The sequence below is a fragment of the Oryx dammah genome, unplaced genomic scaffold, assembly GCF_014754425.2.
Source record: "Oryx dammah isolate SB20612 unplaced genomic scaffold, SCBI_Odam_1.1 HiC_scaffold_29, whole genome shotgun sequence".
NCBI lineage: Eukaryota > Metazoa > Chordata > Mammalia > Artiodactyla > Bovidae > Oryx > Oryx dammah.
In genome coordinates, this window is record NW_024070213.1 from 87476373 (window position 1) to 87501882 (window position 25510).

Genomic DNA, 25510 nt, shown 5'->3' on the forward strand with positions numbered 1-25510 from the left:
ATCCATTCTTTGGGGTTCTCATCCTATGTGCCAGGGACAGAAGCATTCTTTCTCTTCATCACCCATAATCGGAGCTCCCAGCTGGCAGCCTGGCACTGGTGCCTTTTTCTCAATGCCAGTGTAATAACAGTAATCTGCGGGAAGCTGGCTCTGTAGTAGGCTTAATTTTGTTCCTAAGAGAAATCAGCTGCTGATTTCATTTATGTCCCTGTAAGGGAACTCCCTGGCTGTGGGAGCAGAGTATGGTGGGCTTTTCCAGGGCAGTCCCTAGAACTTAGAAACCATTTCTCCCCAGTCTTGGTCTCAGGGCCACTGACCCTGATTCAGTGGTTGCACACAGACTCCCCTCTGGCCCAGTCCTTAGCACAGTTTGCAGCCAGCAACAGCCCAGTGGGACGGAAACACCCACTCAGCAGTTGGCCAAGCCAGGAGGTCAGCACGTGAGCACACAGTGGTGTCTGCCTTCCAGGCCAAGGTGCACAGGCAGCTGGAGTGTTAGGGGCCTCTGCCCTGCTCTCCACATCAGCCTAGAAACCGAAGCTCGCTGCTTAAACATTGCTGTGGGCAACGTAGAGCCTTGAGCTACTCAGTGTGTCCCTTGCACTCTCCCTCCTTCCAAAAGCACACACCCCACTTAGTCTCAGTTACAGCATCTGAGACCACAAGGCTCTACAAGGCTCACAGCTGCCCCAGGTCCTGCCTCCCTCCCCTTTCTGGCTTTTGCAAAATAGCCACTAATGTGAAGGAGCCCCTGGCATGGTAGTAGCTGGGAAACCCAAGGGAGAAGTGAAGGAAGCTCAGTGCCTCTCAAGGACAGTAAACACTTGGGCTGCCTTCCTTCTTCTGTCCTCCTCAAGCCCAGAGTCTGCAAAAGACTTATGGACCACTTTGCGTCCAACTTTAACCCTTCCTGCCCTCCTTTCTGGAAGGCATTCAGGTGAGGAGAGGCCCACTGGTGGGTTCTGTTTCTCAGGCTAGTGGGGTCTTCTTATCCTTTGGCTGCCCCCAAAACAGGCCCTCCTCTCACCTTCTATGTGGTCTTACCTTACATAAAAGGACTCATACCCTCCACCTCTCTCAAACACAGTGCTGCAGTGGAGCTAGAGTGGGACCAGTGACACGTGACCCATCACTGCCAGAGGATAAACCTGCAGAGCAGTTTCGGGGTCCTGGGAGATCATGTGGGGGCAATTCCTACCTTGGAAAAGCAAGCATGCCTGTGTCTGCTGCTAGGACTGAATACAGCTTATTCCAGGGCTAGGGGACAGAAGGGAGTACAGGGGACTGCTCACTTGTTCCTTATCTGGGCTTGCTCTTGGCAGACCTCAAGATGAGCCCATTGCAGGGAGGGAGGGGGTTGAGGACCTGGGCTGGAGCCAAGGGAAGAAGCCTGCCAGCACCGTCAGCTGGCAAACCTAAGAGGAAAAGCGGGCCCGGTCTGTGCCCCATTCCTGTTCCCCACCTGTCTCTCCCCTTTTCCCCCCTTTCCCTGGCCCTGCCAGACTGTCTCCCTGGGTGCCCGCCTTCCCTCCCCTGGAGGGCGGGGCTTGGCTGCACCCACGTGTGTTGGAGTTATATGCTCCCAGCCGGCAGGGGAGCCGGGGAGAGTGGCACCCAGCTGGCGGCTCAGGCAGAGAGCAGCACCATGACCGGCAAGAAAATCTGCATTGTAGGCTCTGGCAACTGGTAAGCAGCTCTGTCAAGGAGTGTGTTGGGGGGCAGGGGGCTCCCTCGAGTCTTCGGAAGTCAGGGAGGGAGGCTTGGCGAGCAGGAAGTGCTCTGGCTCCCGCTGCTGTCTCTTGCCTACCCCACCAGGACAGAGGGCGCCCCGACCCCTCCTGGCCCTTGCCTCTCGGCAGTGGCACCTGTTCCCCACAGGAAGGGAGCCTCCAGAGGGCTCCCTGCCTGAAAAGCTGCGTGGGCGGCGGTGGGGGGGCCAGTGTTGGGAGATCAGAAAGCTGGCCCCCTTCTGAAGCAGCAGTGTCTGAAGCAGCAGTAGCAGGGAGGCTGAGTCTCCTTTCTACTGCCTGCTCATTAGAGACACACTGTCATAGGGGAGGGGGTGACAAGCGAGGTGGCAAGTAAATAATCCAGTGGATACTGTGATATCCCGAGGTAGAGCACAGTCCCCTCCCCTGCCACTGTTCCTGCCTCATTACTCCACTTTTTGTGCTCTTCGCTCCCGCCAGGGGCTCAGCCATCGCCAAGATTGTGGGTGGCAATGCAGCCCAGCTGGCACACTTTGACCCACGGGTGACCATGTGGGTGTTTGAGGAAGACATCGGGGGCAGAAAGCTGACAGAGATCATCAACACACAGCACGAGAATGTCAAATACCTGCCAGGGCACAAGCTGCCCCCCAATGTGGTGAGCCCCAACACCCCGTAGAAAGGGAGAGGGAAGCGGAGGGGGTGCTTCCTGCTGGGAGGGGGCCATTTCATGTGCCACTGGTCTTGAGAAGCATCTCAGGAGGGCTCCTCCAGGCACAGGGTACCCTCGTGCACAGCTCCCAGAGCACTCTGGGACTGAGGACAACCCGAGTGCATACCCCTGCATCTCCACCTTGCCCCATGGGCTCCCAGGAGGAAAGGGAGAGGGAGAAGATGAGGAAGTTGGTCTCCATGACAACCAAAGGCAGGTTCTCTGGTTCCCAGACTTGGGGTTCGGGTAGTGCCTGCCTCGGGCTCTAATCCTGTTACTCATTCACTGGGTGATTAGCAGACATGGAGACTGCTCCTTGGACTTAAGGTCTTTGGTCAAATCCATGTGGCTTACTCCCCACCTAGAAAGGGCGAGCAGGGAAGAGAGCAGGAAGACTGGGGCTCTCCATTCCCAGCTGGGGGCCCTAAGGAGCAGGGTGATGAAATCTTACTTGTCCTTTTCCTCCTGCCAAGCCCAAATCTCACTGTCCCACAGCCAAGGGCTAGGAGAGGGCTGGGAGGAGGTTTCCAAGAGTTCTCAAGAGTCCAGGACAGCCGAAGCGTAGAAGAAATAATGGTGAGGGGGGAGAACAGAGTGTCTTACTCCTCCAGGTTCAGCCCTTTCAGATTCAACCCCAAAACTACCCTTCCTTCTTCCCCACCAGCCTCACTCTGGCTCCTAGATCTCCCGAATGGGGCTCCACAGGGGCTAGAAGAGGTCTGTCAGGCCCATGAGCACTGGTCGCCCCCACAGGTGGCTGTCCCTGATGTGGTCCAGGCTGCAGCGGATGCCGACATCCTGGTCTTTGTGGTGCCCCATCAGTTCATCGGCAAGATCTGTGATCAGCTCAAGGGCCACCTGAAGGCTGACGCCATCGGCGTGTCTCTTATTAAGGTGCCAGAGACACCTTCCTGTGGAAGGGGGTACAGCCACCTGCTGTGGGGCTCTGGCTTGGTGAAGTGAGACCCACAGAAAACTGCACAAGTAGGCCAGGAATTTTCTGAAGAGAGAAGTTAGCTTTGGGGGGGCTGGAGAAGCAGATGCCAAGGGCCGCTGGGAAGAGGAAGTTGGTTGGGGAGTAGATAAGGTGTCAGTTTGGAGGCAGATGTCTTAGGGAATTTAGATGTATGAGGGATGCCTAGGGGATATGAGAAGCAGGCTGGTTTGAGGAGCTGAGAAGGGATGGAAGCTGGTTTGGAGTACTCAGGGGTGGGGTGTTCAGAGGTGTGGAGGGGATATATTACCTTGGAGAAGTAGGTTGTGGGAGAATTTTTGGATGCTTTCATTTTCATATGAAAACGCTGTCTGCTCTCCTCACAGCAAGCTCTGGCTGTGCTGGACTAGGGGAGGACCTTTGGGGAGGGACACTGACGAACAGTGAATTTGGAAGGGGCAGGATTTCTGGGTGGGAAGCCCTCAGTTGGGGTAAAAGGCACCTGTCCTGAGCTCCATCCTGTGCCCAGGGGGTAGACGAGGGCCCCAAGGGGCTGAAGCTCATCTCTGAAGTGATTGGGGAGCGCCTTGGCATCCCCATGAGCGTGCTGATGGGGGCCAACATTGCCAACGAGGTGGCTGATGAGAAGTTCTGTGAGACAACCATTGGTGAGACCCCATCCACCTACATACGTAGTGCAACTCTAGTTATATCCCCTCCCCATGCTTTATTTCCCACCCACCTAGCCATCTTCTCCCCACAAGGCAGGCGAAGGAAGAAGCATTAGAGATGAGGGGGGTTGGACGCCCCTATGGAAAGAGTTGTAGGTCCTGCTTCAGGCAGGTGTGGGAAGAAGAGTCAAGAGCCCCTTAAAACCTTACCCCCTCCCCAATTTAGGTAGCAAGAACATGGCTCACGGACAGCTTCTGAAAGAGTTGATGCAGACACCCAATTTCCGCATCACGGTGGTGCAGGAGGTGGACACAGTAGAGATCTGTGGGGCCTTAAAGGTGAGAGGGGCACAGAGGCAGCTATGAGGTGAGAAGAAGGTCCTGAAAGAAGGCCTAGCTTAGCTGCACAACGTTGCTGGGACTCCAGGTGCTCACTCCCCATCCTCACTGAGTAGGACACATGGGAAGCACTGCAGAAGCAAAGCCAGGATCACTCAGGCCTGCAATCGCTTACCTTCAGACACTGGGCTCCCTTCTTCCTTTCCTCTGTAGCCCCTTGTGGGACACCCTATCCCTGGCTTAGGGCTGGTCTGGTGGGGAAGAGGAGATGCCCTGGCGGAGCACCCGGGGTAACGGGAGATGAGATGTCCAGGACACCCAGACAGACTGATGACCAGAACTGGCTCCCAGACAGAGCTATGGATGGCTATCAGGGACATAAAACAGCCGTGGATGGGTGGACCGGGTAGACTGGTTTTCAGGGAAAGTCCTCAAGGATGGAGTATAGGGCAGGGCTGGGGAGCCAGGAAGCACAAGTCCAGGCTAAAAGAAGGGAGTGCAGCAAGGGGCGAAACCAAGAGTGGAAGGAGTTGAGGAGTGCACCCACCTTCCTTCATTATGAAGGAAGTGGGCACATCATGGCTGATGGAAGAAGCACGAGGCAGGTGCTGAGGGTCCCAAATGGGGCTTGCGGGAGGGATCCTTTCTCACCCATGACTCCACTCTTCAAAGAATATAGTGGCCGTGGGGGCTGGCTTCTGTGACGGCCTGGGCTTTGGCGACAACACCAAGGCGGCTGTGATCCGACTGGGACTCATGGAGATGATCGCTTTTGCCAAGCTCTTCTGCAGCGGCTCCGTGTCCTCTGCCACCTTCTTGGAGAGCTGCGGTGTTGCTGACCTCATCACTACCTGTTACGGAGGGCGGAACCGGAAGGTGGCCGAGGCCTTCGCCCGCACAGGAAAGGTGGGCCCTGGGGAGAATGGAGCAGAGAGGGTGGAGGGTGGGCCCTGTAGGTGTTAAGGCAGAGGAACCTGGCTTGTGTCATCTCTTGAGCACAAACATTAAGATTGTGTGAACATTCCCATTTCTTTCCTCTTAAGACCCTCCTCCTGCCAGAGCCCCAGTCTCTCCATCTCACACTGACAACTCCATTTCCATCTGCCTGTCCTATTTTCTTCACAGTCCATTGAGCAGCTGGAGAAAGAGATGCTGAATGGACAGAAGCTGCAGGGGCCCCCGACAGCCCGGGAGCTGCACAGTATCCTCCAGCACAAAGGCATGGTGGACAAGTAAGTGTCGGGCCCAGCCCCACTCATGAGGGAACCATGTCCAGAAGTGCTCTCCCCATTCATCATCTTCCTGAACCCTCCTCACTGCCCACTGTGAAGCGGGCAGAGAGGGAAAGGTTGTCTTATGTTTACACACAGAGCCAAGAGCCTGGAGAGGGCCTAGTGGGCCCACTGTCCCCAGCTAGTGCATTGTCTTTGAATTCTTTCCAGTCTAGTGCTCTTTATACCACATTGCTAGGACCCTTTACATGGCCTCCCGCTGTCCTCTGCTATGTGGGTGGACAGGAATAAGCTTCTGTGACTGTCCTGCCTCTCTATCATCCTCAGTCTAAGCCACTTATTTGAGGCCATCCCTTCTGTCCGCGAATACTGTCCTGGGTGGTGAGGTGTGAGGAAAAGGACAGTCTTCTTTTCAGGGAGCACAGAGACAGTGGGGGTGATGAACTGATCAGAGCAGAGCACTGTTGATTTGAGAAAGAATCATAGAGCAAGAGAGTTCGAAACAAGCTCAGAAGATCAGCTCATGACTGGTCAGGTAAAGCCTCCTGATAAAAGGAGCAGCCTGGGAAGAAGGAAACTGGCATTTACTGAGCACCTTCACATAACTCATAATCACTTCTTCACTACTTTGTTATACTGACTCCCTTTTACAGCTGATGATAGTGAGGCTCAGAGAGGTTAAGTGGCTTGCCAAGTTGGAACAGAAGTTGATGCCAGGAAATCATGCAGGCAAGTTCTAATATGATAGGGAGAAGGGCAATAAGAACCTGATCCTAAAACCCAGGGCTAGGAAATTCAACTTCTCAGCAGTTGCAAATTGAGAGCCAGGGTCTGCTTGAGTTTGAAGGCGGGAGAGCAGGGAGTAGAGGGTTAGGGGTGGAGGATTGGGGGCTTGTCTGGAGGCCAAGCTGGCTCTGTCCTTCCCCATTCTAGGTTCCCTCTGTTCACAGCTGTGTACAAGGTATGCTACGAGAACCTGCCAGTGGGGGAATTCATCCACTGCCTGCAGAATCATCCAGAACATGTGTGAGCAGGCCTGAGGCCCAGGCCAGGCAGCCTCTTTATCAATGGAGACAGGCAGAAGCTTGGGGTGCCTGGCCACCAGGAGCTCCGGGACTCCCCACAGAGCAGCGTCTTCTCAGCTTTTCACTGAGTGACAGGAGGCTGAGGGCCCGGGTTCCTGCCTGGAGATCCTGAAGCAGCCCACAACCTCTCGGCCATCACATCTCACCAGAAATGGAGTTGCCTAGTTCCTCTCCAAATGGGGAGCTTTCTCCCTGTCCTGTGAGAGGGGCAGAATCAGCCCCAGAGTGGCCTGCTTTGGGCCTGTCGGGGGAGGAGGGGAGGGAAAGGGAGGCAAGGCAAGGGCTGCTTCGTGCTGCCTCACATAGACCAGAATTCTTGTCCCCATGCCTCAGCTACAAGAGGGATGAGGCAAGGGCTGCAGGGAGGGGTCTGGGCTTTTGAGCTGACATGGCCCCAGGGACCCCTTTGCTCTGACCTCTGCCAGGCCCCACAGGGCATCAATGGATCTCTCAGTGTTTGTTCATAAAATACAAAGATCTCAAACAACCGCCTTCTAGCTTCTCCTAGCAACATCTGCGTCCTCAGAAAGCTCTGGTCATCTCCCCTTTCCCCCTCCCCCAGGCTGCCCTGGCACCAGAGTTGCTGCCACGCTGGCATCTCTGGCCCTGGGGCTTGTCATTCTCTCTCGGGACTTCCCAGTCCCTAGTTCTTTGCCAGCTCCTCCCTACCATGCGTGACCTTTCCAAGCCTCTCTCACCCTCCCCACCAGTACCCTCTTTGGGGAGGAGGAACTTAATCTGCTGACAGAGCTACACCTTTTCATAGCAAACTCAGATCACCCTGCTCCCTGTGACCTTTGAAACTGCTCTGCCTCCCTTCTTGGGAGCTCTAGTTGGGGGAGGTGTCAGCTGGGTCCCTCCTGCTGCTGTCTCCCCAAGACATCTTGGATCCTTACCTCCTCCTAAACCCTATACCCAATTCTCAGCTACCCCTAGAGCAGCCAGGGCAGCTACCCAGCACCTGTACCTGGAGGCCAAAGGGCCAGAGAGTGGGTAAGGGAGGACGAGCAGTTCCCCATCTTGGTGGTCCTGACACTCCAAGGTCAGCTCTCCTTTGTCACCTGAAGGCCTTCTCATGCAGTATTGACTTCTCTAGCACCTCAGGAGCTGGGAAACTCATGGAGGTGGAAAAACAGTCAAACCACACTACCCCCTGGGGTGAGAGGAGGAGGGAGAGGTCTGTGCTTTGCAGTGGCCTTGCTCCAGGCTGGAAGGGCAGCAGGGGAATGTCACAGGTCAGCAGCTTGAGCTCCTGGCTATAAATAGAGCCCGAGGGCTCCTGTCACGTACAGCAGAGGGTCTCAACTTCCTGTGTGGCAGTGCCTGGCACACTGTGGCTCTGGCCAGCATTAAGTTAATCTTCCCTTACTCCTGGACAAACCAGGCAGGTGCTTGAGAAGAGGAGTCACCCTCACCAGTGAAGGGCAGAGCTTCCTGGGTCAGGCACTGAGGCTGGGCCCAGGTCGGGTGCTGACTGGATCCAGAAACTGCCTCTCCAGGAGGTCAAAGTCAGAGCAAAATGACAGCTCCTTCCCTAGGCTGCAGCTGTGACACTCTTGGAGAGTCAGAAACCTTTGCTTATTTTTGTTCACTCCACCATTAACTGAATCTGAGGCTTCTGAATCAGGCCTACTTGCCTATCCAAAAAAAATTTTTGCCTATCCAAAAACCGATTTGTTTTTTCCAGAAACAAGTTGGGGAAGGACGCTTAACTGCACGTGGCGGTGCATGTGCAGTGGTCATCACTACATGCGTATGTTTTCACTCATGCCACAGGAAAAAGGAAGGAAGAAATCTTTCCTCGATTGTCCCGGCCACTCCCTGCCCCTTGCTAGGGTGCCCACGTTGTCCCGCTTTCCCCAAGTGGCATCCTCCCCATCAATCCTTTCCGGGCGCTTCTCTGGGGCTATATCATGCCGCCTGCAAGCGGGGGAGTCACATATGGGACAGAAACATTACGGAAATGCGACCCTTGCGTTCACTCCGTGCCCATGGCCACACCTGCCGCAGTCCTGGGCGGCCCAGGCCTCGCGGTGTGGGTCGGATTCCTACCTGAGCTGGGCTTAGGGCCGGTGGCGGGGAAGAGAGGAGCTCCAGTCTGTAGGGGGCGCACAGTCCCCTTCAGAGGGCTGACTCCTAGAGAACCTACCTAGCTACCGGAGACGTCACTGTGCCACAGGCTGAGGATTGGCTGGTTTTCTCGGAGAGAAAGATCGCCTTTTCTCTGGTGACTGAGTATCCTAAAGTTCTGGTTCCAGAACTTGGGTCGCAACTACAACCCCCAGAAATCAACGGGCCTCTCCGAGAGGAAGACTCTTCTGAGGATGCATACCAAGGGTGCCTGACCCGGAAGTCGGAAGTTCAAAGGCGGCAACCAATCAGAGCTGCGACCGGCGCGGGCTCCCGCCCTTGTGGGCGGGGTTATGATGCGTCCGACGCGCAGGGCTCTACCCTCGTCAGGAGCCAAATTCTAGAGGGTAAGCGGGGCCAGAGGGCGGGAGAAAGGATGGTGTTCGGCACCAATAGCGCCTCAGCATTCAGTGTTGTTCCTGGGCCACTACCCTTACTCGTCTGGTCCTGGGTGCCGCTTCCGGCTACGCTCGGAGGTCGCGCAGGCTGGAGGCCTCGGTCGGACAGGAGGCCGCGGCAGCATCCAGGTACGCCCTGAGTCAGGCCGGAGCCCGGGCCGCCGGTGTGCTGCGGCGCGCCCGCTGGGGCCGGCCTTTCTTACCGCATCCTCGCATGCCCAGTCTTCGGTGTCCTTGAGGTCTACCGCGTATCGTGCGCTGCTCCAGCCCAGCATCCTCCTCGCGGCCGTAGGTTTCTGTCAGGCCTTGACTCCACCGCGCGTTTTGTCCTCCACGCTCTGACTCTAGTAACTCTGGCCCTTTCTTATCTTGTAGTCCACTGTGCCCTGAAATGCAGCTTTTCCCAGGCACCCGTTCCTGTTTATCGATTAACTGGCTCCACTCGTTTGCTGCTTTCAATTCCTGGGATATGTCTCCCTTCCTCTTCACTGACGTAAATCCTCCCAATCCTTCTAACGACTGCTGCCCGCCCTTCTCCACCTTTCTGCTAACTTTTCTTGAGCCCTCGCTTTGTCTCTGAAGTCTCAAAATGCCTCTTTTCTTCCGGTCACCGCTGTCTTCTACTTTAGCTAACAGAATTTGGGATGCACAGCTTATCCCCATCAAACCATAAACTCCTTTGGGACAGAAGTCACCTTCTCTGCAGTCTTCATACATAACCCGAGTGAAAGGTAGATAAGTGAGTAAATCTAAGCTGAGGTGGATGGACCCATTTGAGGAAATGAGTTTTCCAGAGGAGAGAGATCAGAGCTTTGAGGTTCTCCCGTGTTCAGGGGGCAGAAAAAGAAAAATAGAGCCACAGTCTGAAAACGTTTTTATAGATTACACCCCTGTGTCATTTTTCATTATGGTTCTTGGTGGTGGTTTTTTTTTGTTGTTGTTGTTACTCTGAAACCAGTCTAACCCTGTAACAGACCCTTGAGCTTTACTGAGAAACCTGATGCCCCATAGATGAGAAGGTTCTCCTGCTAACCTCAAAATTTTTCATTTTCAAGATTAATCCTTCTACTTGGACTTCTAATGTCCTCTTTTTCTGGGCCATCCTAAATCTTATTCCATCCCACCCACCTCACTCAGTTTAGCCACCAGTTTCTTCTTTTCTTCTCTGGGAGTTGGTGATGGACAGGGAAGGCTGGTGTGCTGCAGTCTGTGGGGTCGCAAAGAGTAGGATCTGACTGAGTGGCTGAATTCAGCTTCTTCTCTGAAAACATTCAGGTCTCCTTATCAGTAAGCAAAACAAAACTAGAATTTACTTGACCTTGTGTTACCTTCAAAAGCCGCTACTCTCTCATTGCCATTCCCTTAACCAGCAAATCACAGTATCGGTTCTTATCTTTGGGGTGAAAGGGGGTTATGATCCTTCTAATCATGTTTCTCTCTATCCTAGAAAAATGCATAGACATGTTGGGGTTCATGGGCCTTTTTCATTCTGGCCCAGTACACCCGAAAGATAAAGCATACCTCTGTTAGTGGCAGTAACTTGATAGCAGTGATTTTCAACCATTGTCATGGTTAAATGAAAGAGCTTTCCACATGTTTCTGGAATTTCCTACCTGTTTTCCTTCCCTAATTGTTTTCTTTCTTCAAACTGGTGTTCCCTTGACTTCACTCTCTTTGGTTTTATCCTCTAATTTGGTATCACTTGTTATTTCCGTATGTATCTGTAGCCTAGCCTCTTTCCCAGGATTTGTTCCATATTTGCATATCCATGTGCCTAACAGACATCATCACATGAATTTTGCATTAAGCATCTTAACTTGAACATGTCCAATTCATGATCTTGGCTGACGCTTCCTGCCACCACCAACATCCCCATACACACATATAGACACACCTGTTTCTTCTCTTTTCTATTAACAGTATCCCACTCCATAAAGTTTCCTCAGTTGTTAACTTGTAGATACATCAACTTTGCCCTAGCCCATCCAGTTAATAAGCCTTGTTCTACTTCCAGAATAATTTCTTCATCTGTGTTCTCCTTTTCTGCTGCCCTGCTTTAGCTCAGGGTCTGAAAAGAGTTTTTGTTAATTTGAAAATAGAAATCTCAGGTTGGATTAGACAGAAGAGATTCTAGAAAATTTTCATCAATAGATCTTCTATCACTCTTCTAGGCAAGATCTACCATCCTGTTTCCAGCCTTCTTCCTCCAGCTCTGAGAAGAGGTGGTCCTATAAGTGGTTAGCGTCTGGCTAGGCTAATGGGGGGTAGGATGAGAAAGAATAAGTTAGGCGAAGTTTGAAGGCTGCCGAGTCTCTTTGCTAGGAGCTTATTACCTTAGTAGGACTTGCCTGTAGCTCAAATGGTAAAGAATCTGCCTGTGATGCACTAGACCAGGGTTCGATCCCTGGGTCAGGAAGTTCCTCTGGAGAAGGGAATGGCAGTCCACTCTGGTATTCTTGGAGAAGGAAATGGCACCCCACTCCAGTATTCTTGCCTGGAGAATCCCATGGATGGAGGAGCTTGGTGGGCTACAGTCCACAGGTTGCAAAGAGTCAGCACGACTGAGCGACTTCAGTTTCACACTTTCACTTATTACCTTAGTGTCCTGCTGTATGTGTGTGTGTGTTTCTATCTCATAGCTTAGAGGCCTTTCAAACTTCAAATAACTTGAAAACAGCTCTTTCTTATCTTGCCCCTGTGCCATTTGGTTTTCTTCCTCTGACATTATTTAATGTTACTTTCAGTAGCCACTTGGAATTATGATTCAAGGAAGCTGTGCCTCAGCTCAGCATTGGGATCCACCCTCAAGAACTGGCTCAAAGGCAGTCATTAGACATCTTACCCTACTCAAGATCCCCTCAACCAGCTAATTCTGCACTTCTCTCCTTTCAAATTCTTTAAAGAAACCTATTCTTACTAACTGCAGTTAGATTTTTAATTCTCTCCTCAGAGTCCCAGATTGAGGAACATTTTGTTCCAGATGAGAGATTCTCATTCTAAACTTTCTCTTGTTTCCTAGCTCAGAATACCCAGGGAACACTTAAATTAGAAGTAATTTATCTCAAGCAAATGTGAGTTAAAAATTTGCTGGGGCCTCAGTAAGTTTCTTTTTAGCCCTTGGGATAGGTTCTTGGTTTTATGTTTGAAACTTAGAATTAATGCTGTAGGTTATGTCTAATTGAAACAATATAAACATACTATTGGCACTATTTCAAGGATACTGTGGCTTAAACAGATGCTTGAAGACCAACCTGGGAACCTGAGCCATAAATAAGATGATTTTATGGGAAAACAAATTGGATATTGCCCAGAAAGTTCCTATTTGATCCTCCTTGACAGAATAATATACTGCTAATATTTAATCTCTGGCTATTTCCATTAATTCCTTACTGGCCAGAAAAACTGATGTGTGCCTAAAGTAATGCACCAATTAAGAACATTTCTAGGTGGTCTATACCAATCACTTCATTCCATAAACATGGAGGGTCAGGTGTTAGCTGTGATGTCATTCATATGCACCTGGTTTGAGCTGTGTTTCTGTACCTTGTATGCAGACTTTACTTGCCCTTTTGAATCTTAATTATCTTCCCGCATGTGCTGTGCTTAGTTGCTCAGTCATGTCCTATTCTTTGTGACCCCATGGACTAACCTGTCAGGCTTTTCTGTCCACGGGGCTTCTCTAGGCAGGGATACTGGATTGTCATGCCCTCCTCCACGCGATCTTCCCAACCCAGGGATTGAACCCAGGTCTCCCGCATTGCAGGCAGATTCTTTACCAGCTGAGCCACCAGGGAAGCCTGAGAATACTGGAGTGAGTAGCCTATCCCTTCTCCAGGGGATCTTCCCAACCCAGGAATTGAACCGGGGTCTCTTGCATTGCAGGTGGATTCTTTACCAGCTGAGCTACCAAACTCTGCATGTGAGTAGCAGCTATTCAGAATAGAGTACCAGATAAGCAGGGGAGGGGGCTTGGCAGATGAGGCCTTATCCTTGGGTCTAAATCCAGTCTGTCTTTATAGGGGACAACATGCCAACTGCCAAGCAACTAGCTGACATTGGCTACAAGACGTTCTCCACCTCCATGATGCTCCTCACTGTGTATGGGGGCTACCTCTGCAGTGTCCGAGCCTACCACTATTTCCAGCGGCGCAGCTCCCAGCGCCAGGCTGCAGAAGAACAGAAGACCTCAGGAGCCCTATAGAATTGTGGGGCTTTTTTCCTTGAGCAGAGAGGCCTGAGGCATGCTGTGGAAAGACTGCACCTGCAATCATTTCTGAGTCAAGAGGACCAAGGCCTTACTGGCTTTCGAACTCTGGAAAATGCCCATGTTTTCTCTGGTACAGCCAGTTTGGAGAGGGTTTCGAATCAAAGCAGGAATGGGAGGGTGAGGCACACCTATAGCCATTAAATACTTTGCCATATCTGTGTCTTGGTGCTTTTGTTTACTTGAATAGGGTGTGGACCACAGGTGGAGCCTTGACTACCCATTTTCTAGTCACAGATTGAAGAGTTCCATATCTTGAAAGTGAAAGTGATGGTGAAGTCTCAGTTGTGTCCGACTCTTTGCGACCCCATGGACTGTAGCCTATCAGGCTCCTCCATCCGTGGGATTTTCCAGGCAAGAGTGCTGGAGTGGATTGCCATTGCTCTGCCTGTTAAGTAGTTCTAGGGGTAGTAATCTCAACTCTCATGATCTCAATGAAAAGATTGCCCCAGCACCTGTATAAATCCCCTGAGAAGACTCTGTAAAGACCAAAGCTCTTTTTTGGTCAGGGGCCATTTCTGGACCAGTTATTATGTCCAAGTAATGGGGTTCTGTGGTCAGCATGGCCACACATGTCAAAGGAGGCAGAGGCTCCTGTTTAGTGGCTGTATCAAAATTGCATAAAGTAGAAGAGGGATAGTTCTTAAAATGTGAAGGACTTTTGGGCAGCCTATAGTATTGCGGTCTATCTCCTTAGGGACAGTGGGTATAAGCATCAGGTTCAAGTTATCTTCTTGCAAAGAGGGTATGAAAACAGCATTTGAGGTAAAACCCAACTATGAAGAGAGACTTGGCATTTCATTTTGAGCTTTGAGACTTGCTTGTTCATGTCATTCTCGGTAATTGCCCAAATAACCCCTGTGGACACCTGTCCTCTGCTCTCATGTACACACTGCTCTGACCTTTGTCTCTCTATTCCTAAACCTATCACCTGAAAGCCCTGTTCCAGGATTTTAAAACTCAACTTTCCTATCCTCAACCCTTTTCCTCTCATCCTTTCTGGACATGCTAATGAAGGACTTCACTGCCTTCTCACTTGCCTGTATAGTAGGATCATGGTTCTCAGCTCCCCAATGCCACTTGCAATAAAACTAGTCCTTTCTGAGCTTTCTTATATTCTTATTTTCACTGTTTTAAAACTTGAAGACTTTAACTCTGTGGATTCCTTCTCTTTTCTTCCCATCTGCTCCTTTTTGGCCGAATCAGCGTCCCTGTCCAGCCTGTGGCCAGAGCCAATCCTCTTAATAGCGCCCCTGCCTCCAGCCTCACCCTTAGCCCCAGACCTTGTTCCCTTAGTTATCTAATTCACCCTCTTCCTCCTTAGTAGATATGCTTGCTTAAGTGGTAGTTCCTAATTTAAAAGACTGGTTTGAATGAGAGAATTCATATTAAGTTTAATACTCTGGTACATGACAAACAGTAAGTGTCAGCTATTCACACCTGCTGCTGACCTCCACACCTGCATCTTCCAGGCTGACCTTTTGAGCTTCAGATACAACCAGTTGCTTGCTATATCCACTCGAATCTATAGTCCTCTTTTACGTGACATGTCCAAAACTAAGCACTTCTTCGTATCTCCAGGATCTATTCGTGTTTTTTCCCCTTTACTTTCACTATCATCTACGTCAGGAATATAGGGGTCTTATTACATTATTCCCTGTATCCTACTGCCAACCAAGTAATTGTCTTACTAATTTTTACCATTTAAACATCCATTTGGTCAGTTCTACCCTTGTCATTTCTTGCTTACACTTTTGCAGAAGACTTTTAGTTCACAGTTCCAATCTTGACCTCATCAGATTTGCTGCATTGTTATCTGATAATTAGATCTATATTGGCAACAAAAGGAGACCATGGCATTCTCCTGCTTCAGATTCCCTTTGAAGCTCAGCCATAGACATCAGGTTAAGAATCGCTGACCCAGGGACTTCCCTGGTAGTCCAGTGGCTAAGACTCCACGCTCCCAATGCAGGGGGCCCAGGTTCGATCCATGGTCAGGGAACTAGATTCCCTTATGCTACGACTAAAGATCCCACATAACTGCAACAGAGATTGAAGATCTTGCATGCCACAACTGAGACCCAGCGCAGCCAAGTGAGTTAAAGAAGCCCTCACCTATATGGTCAAATCCAAACTCCTTAGTATGGTGCATCCTCAGGTCCTTCAGATTTGACCCACCTTTATGTTCCTACCTCACCCTTTGTGTTCTCGTAGCATCAAACCCTTTGTGTTCTCGTAGCATCAAACCCTTTGTGTGGTTGCACATTGTTTCTTGTCTCCATGCTTGTTCGTGCTTTCTCTTTAAATGGAACCTCCTCTCCATCTTACTGTATCCTTTTTCCAAAAAGGTTTCTCTGACCCTTCACCCTCCCACGCTGGGCCAAATATCTATAGAAGACACCATTTTTTCTCTTAAAAAAAAAATCTTTAAAAGCAGATAGCTGAGACAATTTTGAAAAGAAAGAAGATGGGTTGGGGCTACCAGACTCCAAGACACTATAGAAAGCTAATAGTAATTAAGTGTTGTATTAGTACAAGAGCAGAGAAACAGACCAATGGCATAGAAAAATAGACACAGATCAATATCTATATCTATATATGAGAAATTGAATATGAGAAGATACATCACAAACCCATGAGGAACCCCACAGTCTCTGTTGTTATGGATACACAGGTGGTTGTAAAAGTATAGAAAGTGGATTGCAAGGACAACAGTAGTCATTATATTGGGGATGAGGTAAGGTGGAACAGGGTAGAAGCTGAAGGGGGCCTTAGATGGAAACTGTTTCCTCTGTTCACAAAACTTCGAACACCAGATATGTTTTTCCCACACCAAACAATGTTCCAACTCACCAGACACTATGTCCTTAGTTCAATTCTGCCGCTAAGTTACCTGGAGTTAACACAGACACCACGGATTAAGGGCCTCAATCCCAGAAGACTACCCCCAACTTGAGCTAATATTCACAAGTAGTGGGTCTCCAGATTACCCACTTTTGTCTGACAGCTATAGATCCATTCCCACGACTCCTGCTCAGGCTTGACAGTTTGCTATGATGACTTATATAACTGAGCTCAGAGAAACTATAATTACCAGTTTATTATAAAAGATACCACTCAGGAACAGCTAAATGGGAGAGATGCCTAGGGCACAGCACCCTATCAGCACCTCAGTGTGTTCAATCCAGGAGCTCTCTGAACCCCACTGTTAAAGAGTTTTAATGGAGGTTCCATTATATAAGCATGGTTGAATCATTAGTCATCTGAAGATTAACTCAGTTCCTAGCAGCTCTCCCCTCCCAGGAGATCAAAAGAGTAGGGCTGAAAGTTCGAGCCTTCTAATCTGTCTTGTCTGTTTCCTCTGGCAACCAGCTTCCATCCTGAAATTATCTAGGGCCTCACCACCATTAGCAAATAAAGACACATCACTCTGCAGATTCCCAAAGGTCTTAGAGGCTCTGTGCGAAGAACCTGGGACTAAGACCAAATATATATTATATCACATCACAGGTCTATTAATTTTTTTCTTTTACAAATAAGATTTGAAGTAAGACAAAATGTTAGAGGTATTAATTCTGGGAATTGGAAATATGAGAGCATGTAACATGCTTTTCTCTTTTTATTCCAGTTTCTCAAGAAGTTGAGGGGAGAAAAATACTTTTGATAGCTTCCTATTATTTACTACAGGGGTTCTCAGCAGAAGTGGCACTCCCCTGCCAAACACACACACACATACACACCCACGACGGAGGTGAAAGTGTTTTGATTGTCGCAATGATTGGGAAGCATCTCTGGCATTTGGTAGGTGGAGGCCAAGGATACTAGACTTCTTACAGTGCCTGGGATAGTCTTGCACAACAAAGTGTCCCAAGTCCTACACAGCTATCAAATGTCCCCATAAATATTTAAGTGAAAAAACAATTTATAATTAGCTGAGCATATAACCTCACACAAAGTATTTTTGATACAGTTTTTGGTATACTCTGAATTCTCTAGGTATGCAACTACTGTATAAATGAAGGGGAGATTGTACAGTATTTGTTTTATTTAGAACTTTTGTTCACCATTAAAAAAAACAAAACATTTCACTGATGGCAGAGCCTGTTCCTGGCATTTGGTTCTCTGATAAAACACAATAGTATCAGTCTCCATTTGTAGCCCTTAAATTCATCATGGTGAATGTACAAAAGTGCAAGCATCTGAGTGCTAGTATAACTATGCCCAATATTTATGTATGGAAATAATTTTATTATAAATTCTTTTTTAAAAGTTTTCTTTATATTACTATAGGATATTATGCTGATTTTTAAAAATTCCATGTGCTAAGTTAAATGTTAATTGCATTTAAGGATAGTAAACTGAATGTTACAAATATTTGTTATACAAAGTAGATGGTTTAGAAATAATCCATTCATATTTGGTTGACATTTGCTATGGTACTGGGTGATGGTTCAATTCATTTCAACTTGGCTAGGCTGGGGTGCCTAGTTGTTTTGTGAAACATCAATCTGGATGTTGCTATGAAGGTATTTTTTAGATGTAATTAACATATTAGCCAACTTGGAGTAAAGCAGATTGTCCTCCATAATCTGGATGGGACTTACCCAATCATCTGAGGCCCTAAGAGCAAAGACAGAGTTCCTAAAGAAGGAATTCTGCATCAAGTCTGTAGGATATAAACCCTACCTGAATTTCCAGCCTGTGGATCTTACCACACCCAGTCAGCTCAGGCCCTAGGAGCTAGGACAGAGTTCTTAAGGAATTCTGCATCAAGTCTGTAGGATATAAACCCGACTTGAGTTTCCAGCCTGTGGATCTTAAGACTGTAACATCAACTCTCACCTGGATTTTCAGCCTGCTAGCCTGTTCTACAGATCTCAGACTTACCAGTCCCTACAATTGTATTAGCCAATTCCTTGAAATAAATCTTACTCTCACTCTTATTCTCTCTCTAATGTATTAGTTTTGTTTCTCTGGAGAATTCTAGTAGAGTAGCAGTATATAGTATGCCAATATATATCTGTCCAGTCTTATTTCCTGCCTAGGTTCAGTCCTCTCCTGCCTCATTTTCACTTGGAGTACCTACTGTCTTTTCAAATACAGCTTGTCAAAACCTAATTTCAAGCAATTGTTTGGTATTTACTACCCTGCGCCCGAGGTCAGGGGCGGCGGCCAAGAGGAGCTACCCCGCGCCTGAGGTCAGAGGCGGCAGCCGAGAGGAGCTACCCTGAGCCTGAGGTAAGGAGCAGCGGCTGCACTTTGCTGGAGCAGCTGTGAAGAGATACCCCACGTCCAAGGAGGAGAAACCCAAGTAAGACGGTAGGTGTTGCGAGAGGGCATCAGAGGGCAGACACAGTGAAACCATAATCACAGAAAACTAGCCAATCTGATCACACGGACCACAGCCTTGTCTAACTCAATCAAACTAAGCTATGCTGTGTGGGGCCACCCAAGATGGGCAGGTCGTGTTGGAGAGGTCTACAGAATGTGGTCCACTGGAGAAGGGAATGGCAAACCACTTAAGTATTCTTGCTTTGAAAACCCCATGAACTTGTGGCCATGAAATTAAAAGACGCTTACTCCTTGGAAGGAAAGTTATGACCAATCTAGATAGTATATTAAAAAGTGGAGACATTACTTTGCCAACAAAGGTCCGTCTAGTCAAGGCTATGGTTTTTCCAGTGGTCATGTATGGATGTGACAGTTGGACTGTGAAGAAAGCTGGGTGCCAAAGAACTGATGCTTTTGAACTATGGTGTTTGAGAAGACTCTTGAGAGTCCCTTGGACTGCAAGGAGATCCAACCAGTCCATTCTAAAGGAAATCAGTCCTGGGTGTTCTTTGGAAGGAATGATGCTAAAGCTGAAAGTCCAGTACTCTGGCCACCTCATGCGAAGAGCTGACTCATTGGAAAAGACTCTGATGCTGGGAGGGATTGGGGGCAGGAGGAGAAGGGGACGACAGAGGATGAGATGGCTGGATGGCATCACCGACTTGACGGATGTGAGTTTGAGTGAACTTTGGGAGTTGGTGAATACTTATGTGCGTCAAATTAAGATGAAGGAATATAATTAAGTTCATTGGTTATTACACTAAGTATCAATGGACTGGATTCTCTCATTAAAAGACAAAATCTAACAGATTTGGGCTAAAAAGGCAAATCCAAAATATATATAGTTTCCAATACACATACTCACTAATACAGAGAAGTTGAAAACAGATGGGTAAGACATATCAGACAAATGCAAACCAATGTAAAGCAATAGTGGTAATATTAAGAAAAGTTAAAAAACACTAAATGGAATAAATAGATCATTTGGTAATATAAAAAAACATAAATTATGAAGAAGAGTGGTTATCATAAATTTGTCTGCAACTAAGAAACTAAAGGAAAAATTCTTAGGAATACAGGGAGAACAGGATAAAAATACAGTTATAGTGAGAGTCTGTATCATACTTTGTTCAGAACTGAACAGCACTGGAGGAATAAAAACAGAACAAATGAATAACACAACAAACCTGGTACACAAGTATGTGTATACATAATAAATACACAATAGATGATTTTCTGTATCTATAGAATACTTATAAACACTGATTATTTACCTACTCAAAAATTTTTAAAAATAATTTAAAAGTAGAAATTTTATAGTCGTATTCTCTGATCACATCCAATAAAATTATAAATACACGATAACCTCAACTACTTAGAAATGAAATATTCCTGGGAAACCTTCAAATCAAAGGGAAAAAACAAAACTGAAGATTTTTACCTTCTTTAAAAGCAATAAAACAATATTTCATTCAAAACTTCAGGATACAGCCCAAGGTCATGTCAGGAAACATGCCCTTAAATGCCTGCGCAAGGAAAAAAAAAGGTAATGGGCTTTAAAAATAGAGATGAAAACCGCTGGCTACTGGGTCAAGGTCAAATTCCCTATCATGATATTTAAGACCTCTTTTGCACTCCCAAGCAACCAACCCTTTCATAGCACTTTTAATATTTAAATAATACAAGGAAATCTTTTGTTAATGAATGGAAATACAAGTTTGTATACTCTTTTCCAATCAAAAATATTAAGTGTCTATATCTTCTTACCTAGTTATTTCTGTGCTAGGACTCTAGCCACACAACTGTATGATATATTGATTCAAAGGTATTATCTGCAGTATTATGTTAATAGTAAAGAAACTTAAATAAGCTCAGGAATTAGTTAACAAATAATGGTATACTCATAAAATGGAATGTTATTAAGTAAAAACCAGCAAAATATGTATGGTATAATCTCTTATCTTTGTTTTAAAAGAAACACATTTGTATACACTTGGTTATCTGATAAGTGGTCCCAGAAGACTATACCAAACTGTTAATAATTATTAGGATGAAAGGAGAGGTCAGGTACTTAATTAGTTGCATTTTTTACAATGAGCATATCTGATTTTTATAATAAAAATATTTTTTGAGTTATAAACATATGAAAGCTGAAGGAACTTAGAAATAACACTTATATACTTATTCCTCAGTTTTAACTGACTTATATTGCCACACTTGCTTCAACAGGTTTTTTGTTTAAGGGGAAAAAAGTGTTCATTTGTATCATATGTACTAGTTTTGAAGTTTCCTAAGGTACATGAATATATCTTCAATGTAACATATTTTCAAATATAGACAAATAATTATCCCTCCGCCCCTCACCCAACACCCTTCCTATTTCCCTACTCAGAAATTACCTGTGTTAAGAGTTTGGTTTGTTCCTATTACCATTTTCAATGTGTTTACGTGTACATAAAGAAATATATGTTGATTGAATTATCTTTTCTCTGGTCTCTTCAACTATTCAGAGGCCAAAGCCTCAGGAGAGAAGGACTAATGGGCAGAGCTTGGGACCCCACAGCTCTCCCCACTCTGTGTTAGGATCAGCTTTGGTAGCAGAGCTACAGCTTGTCCTGGGAATGCTGCTGTAGGGAGAAAACAGCCATACTAAGAGCCACAAGGAATACATCCATACTTGTGCAAGCCACAATTCCTTATAATAAATTATTACTAGCAAAGAAAGTCATGTTATTGCTAGAAAGTTTCATATTGTTTCCTAAACATCTTTCATAGAAGCCAGTTGAGTGAAGGTAGATTCCTAATCTACTTTTATAGGCCTAGGGCTTATGGCTAAACTCTTCCTGATGAGGCCTGCCTTACAAGAGACCTTACTGAGCTAAAAGGAAAAACAGAATTGTATGCCGATGGCGGAGGTGAAGGTGGTACAGATAACCTTACCACGTATAGACCTATGCCAATTCATAGGCCCCCTTTTAAAAAAGCCATTTCCTTTACCTCTTTAAGGTCAGGTCCTAAGTCCTAGGATAACCCTCTCTACAACTGGTTTTAGAAAACTCCTCTTGCTGCTTAAAACTTTGTGCCTCCCATGATCTACCAGTTAAAATTTAACTCTAGCCTGATAGTCAAGGTTCTTCACAATCTGGTCCCAAGCCACCTTCTTATTTTCATCTCTTGCTACTTTGGTTCCAACTCCAACAGATTAGAGTTCCCTGAAAATGCCACATACTTGTTTTTACATTGGAAAAGCTTTTTAAAATTATGAATTATTCCAAACTTATTGAAGACCACCAAAAATAAAATTTCATATGAAATGCATACTCTTCCTCTATAAAGATAAGCAGTATCCATCCTTGTATGTTTCTGTATGTTTACTACAGAAATACCCTAAATATATTTTGGGGTTAAATAAGTAATGTAACTTTGCATCAGATGGGACACACACACATATATATATTTTTGCAGCTTGCCTTTTTCACTCAACATTATGCTTCTGATATTTATCCTTTGCAAAGGTTAATTTTATGTGTCGAGTTGGCCACAGAAGATCCGGCCAGTTGGTTAGAGTATTCCTGGTGCATCTGAGAGGGTGTTTCTGGATGACATTGATATTTGAGTCTGTAGACTGAATAAAGCAATTGCCCTCCCCAGTGTGGTTGGGTCTTATCCAATCCATTCACAGCCTAAATAGAAAAGGTAAAGTAAGCTCATACAAGGCTTCCCTGGTGGCTCAGTGGTCAAGTCAAGAATCTGCCTTCCAGTGCAGGAGACACAGGTTTGATCCCCAGTCCGGGAAGATCCACTGCAGGAAATGGCAATTCACTCCAGTATTCTTGCCTGGAGAATCCACAGACAGAGGAGTTTGGCAGGCTACAGTCCATGGGGTCACAGAGTCAGACACAACTTAGCAACTGAACAACAACAAGCTCATACAACTCAACATAAAAAAACAACCCAATGAACAGAAGACCTGAATAGACATTTTTCCAAAGAAGATACCCAGATGCCCAAAAGGCACATGATGCTCAACACTGCTAATCATTAAGGGAAATGCAAATCAAAACTACAATGAGATATTACCTCACACCTATCAGAATGGCTACTGTCAAAAAGACCACAAATAAACGTTGGCAAGGATGTGGAGAAAAGGGAACCCCAGTACACTGTTGGTGGGAATGTCAACTGGTGCAGCTATTATGGAAAACGGTATTGGAGGTTCCTCAATAAACTAAAAATGGAACTACCATATGATCCAGTGATTCTCCTCTTTGGTATAAACCTGAGGAAAATGAAAACACTAATTTTAAAAGATAACATGTACCCCAGTGTTCATAGCAGCACTATTTATAATAGGCAAGATATGGAAGCAATCAGTGTGTCCATCAACAGATGAATAGATAAAGAAGATATATTATACACACATACACACAAAAAATGGAATATTACTCAGCCAAAGAGAAGAATGAAAATTTGCCAATTGCAACAGCACAGATGGACTTGGAGGGTATTAAGCTTAGTGAAATAACACAAATACTCTATGTTATCACTTATATGTGGAATTTTTAAAAAAATATGTCAAACTATCATAAATCAGTAACACTTTAATTTTTTTAATTAAAAAATATTTATTTGACTGACCAGGTCTTAGTTACAGCATGTGGGATCTTCAGTCTTTAGCTGTGGCATGTGGGATCTAGTTCCCTGACCAGGGATCAAACCCAGGTCCCCTGCATTGAGAGTGCAGAGTCTTGGCCACTGGATCACCAGGGAAGTCCCTTTAATGTTTTTAAAAGGTAGAGTAAGAGGGCCGTCTTTCTACTTGACTGTCTTTGAGCTGAACATTTGTCTTCCCCTGCCTATGGACTTGGACTGCAGCTTTCCCCACCAGTTTTCCTAGTTTTCAGGCTTTTGGACTCAGATTGGAACTATACCATCAACTATAGCCTTCTTGAATCTCTAGCTTACTGACTAGATCCTGAGATTTCTCAGACTCCAAAACCACATGAAACAATTCCCTGTAACATTTTTGAAAATTCATACATAAATATATATATGTCCAACTGGTTTGGACTACACATCCATACTAACAGGAAAACTTAGCTCTTCATTTTAATTGTTGTATAATATTCCAATTACATGAGTAGATTAATTTATCCCATTTCTCTAGTGGAAAAATCACTGATCTTTTTCCACTTTTCCCCCACTTATAAACAGCAATGCGATTAATTTCCTTGTTCTAGTTTCTACAAGATACTTAGCTTTACTAGTTATTAAGTTGCTTTTCCAAAAGTTATGTCAGTGTTACTCACACTGGCAACGTTTCTTCATTCTGTTGGTGTAAAGTGGATTCTATTCATTTTACATATCGTTGATTTATAGTAAGGTTGATCACCTTTTTAGTGATTATCCACTGGCATATTCACTCTCTAGGAATTACCTATTCATATCCTTTGTTCCCTCCCCTCTCTCCTTTTCTTCCTATTGGGTTGTCCTTGTCATTTCTTTAATTATATACACTCTGGATACTTGTATTTTGTTAGTTGTATGTGCTGCAGGCTTGAGATAATCTTTTGGACCTTTTCTATTTGGTGGGGGGTGTTGGTGGTAGTGTCTTAGTAAGAACTCCAGCACTGTCTGCATCATCATGTACAGGTCTTCCCAAAACAGGCCCAGAGATAATTAATCTGAGATCAATTTTCCTGCAAGTTCTTACCTGGGGATGGGGTTGGTGGTTGTGATGTTTCCCAGACCACAAAGGAAGTATGCATTTAGGTTCTCAAATTTACATGAAGTGTGAGCCCAGAATTTGAGAATAAGAGCATCCTAACCTCACAAGCCCAAGCATTCAAACATCTTTGCTTTCTCCTTTTGCCAACTGCGTGGATTTTTCATAGTTCCCTCCTTTTGCTGCTGCTTTAACTCAAGGTCTCAGTTCAGCTTCCTGCATGGGGCCACAGTCTTATTTCTTGTCAGTATTAAAACCCAAGTCTTTATTCCTTCAGTAATTGCCAGGTGTTTTGCCTTCTGCTCTAGTTTTCAACTGCTTTGCATCTTTTGTGTCACTTTCTTAGAAGCTCAGCTGTGCATTAAAGGGGGGGGAACACCTCAAGTTTATCCACCATTTCTAGATGTTTGTCTCAAGTTATTTCACATCAACCAGAACTGGTATCTTTCATATACTCCCATCTCTCCTAAACATAATACCTTCCTATTCCTGTTTTCCTGGCAAAGTTCTACTCATCTTTAATGGTCCAGCTCCACTTTCAAGTTTTCTCCCACCTTGCCAAGAACAATTTAGAACAGTTGCTATCACATTGTATTTTTTTTTTTTTCCCTTTCCTTACTGATGTCTGAGCCCTCTGAAAGTAGAAACCAGATCTTGTTCATCTTTGTGTCTCTAGCTTCTCTGCCACAGTGCCTATCATCAAGTAGGCACTTGATAAATATTTCATTGAAGTGAAAATGTCTTCCTGCAGGCATACTGGATCTAAAGTCTGAAGAACTTGGTTTAAAATAAGCATAGTACCACCCACTAACTACACTTCATGATTGGTTTTAGGATTGTGAAAGCTCATGATATGTAACAGGCAATCTAAAATGTTTGTGTTTTTTGAACAACTTCTGAGACTGTTTTGTCACTGTGGCAGACTGAATTTTTCAAAGGTGAATGCAACCATTCTCCATGCTCTTTTTAAGAAAATTTTT

The 25510-nt window shown here is 46.2% G+C and overlaps 2 protein-coding genes across 10 annotated transcripts; both read left to right on the forward strand.

The window, feature by feature from the left end:
• The first annotated feature begins 74 nt into the window (after positions 1-74).
• On the forward strand, positions 75-7173 carry GPD1 (glycerol-3-phosphate dehydrogenase 1). Of its 5 annotated transcripts, XR_005719801.1 has the most exons (10): positions 75-1686; positions 2190-2367; positions 3175-3315; positions 3885-4023; positions 4253-4365; positions 5038-5271; positions 5491-5597; positions 6002-6132; positions 6251-6326; positions 6531-7170. XR_005719801.1 is itself a non-coding variant. In XM_040234089.1 (8 exons), exons 1-8 carry the CDS (start codon positions 1331-1333, stop codon positions 6625-6627), a joined length of 1365 nt encoding a protein of 454 aa, XP_040090023.1. In that variant the 5' UTR covers positions 75-1330; the 3' UTR covers positions 6628-7173. The 5 variants fall into 5 exon arrangements, 1 of the variants encoding a protein (XP_040090023.1); XR_005719803.1 differs by having other exon boundaries at positions 5491-6132; XR_005719800.1 differs by having other exon boundaries at positions 6002-6326.
• A 99-nt stretch (positions 7174-7272) lies between these two features.
• LOC120858211 (cytochrome c oxidase assembly protein COX14) lies at positions 7273-13633 on the forward strand. 5 transcript variants are annotated; one of them, XR_005719805.1, is made up of 3 exons: positions 9097-9339; positions 12974-13129; positions 13230-13633. XR_005719805.1 is itself a non-coding variant. In XM_040234135.1 (3 exons), exon 3 carries the CDS (start codon positions 13238-13240, stop codon positions 13409-13411), a length of 174 nt encoding a protein of 57 aa, XP_040090069.1. In that variant the 5' UTR covers positions 9262-9339; positions 13093-13129; positions 13217-13237; the 3' UTR covers positions 13412-13633. The 5 variants fall into 5 exon arrangements, 4 of the variants coding, with proteins under 4 accessions (XP_040090066.1, XP_040090068.1, XP_040090069.1 ...); XM_040234135.1 differs by having other exon boundaries at positions 9262-9339; positions 13093-13129; positions 13217-13633; XM_040234133.1 differs by having other exon boundaries at positions 9262-9339; positions 13093-13129.
• Positions 13634-25510: the final 11877 nt, after the last annotated feature.

Coding starts and splice junctions, on each gene's coding strand:
- GPD1 (XM_040234089.1), top strand. CDS start 1,331: ATGAGCCCATTGCAGGGAGGGAGGGGGTTGAGGACCTGGGCTGGAGCC. Junction 3,316..3,884: donor TCGGCGTGTCTCTTATTAAG/GTGCCAGAGACA, acceptor TCCTGTGCCCAG/GGGGTAGACGAGGGCCCCAA. Junction 4,366..5,037: donor AGATCTGTGGGGCCTTAAAG/GTGAGAGGGGCA, acceptor CACTCTTCAAAG/AATATAGTGGCCGTGGGGGC.
- LOC120858211 (XM_040234132.1), top strand. CDS start 9,189: ATGGTGTTCGGCACCAATAGCGCCTCAGCATTCAGTGTTGTTCCTGGG. Junction 9,340..13,229: donor GAGGCCGCGGCAGCATCCAG/GTACGCCCTGAG, acceptor CTGTCTTTATAG/GGGACAACATGCCAACTGCC.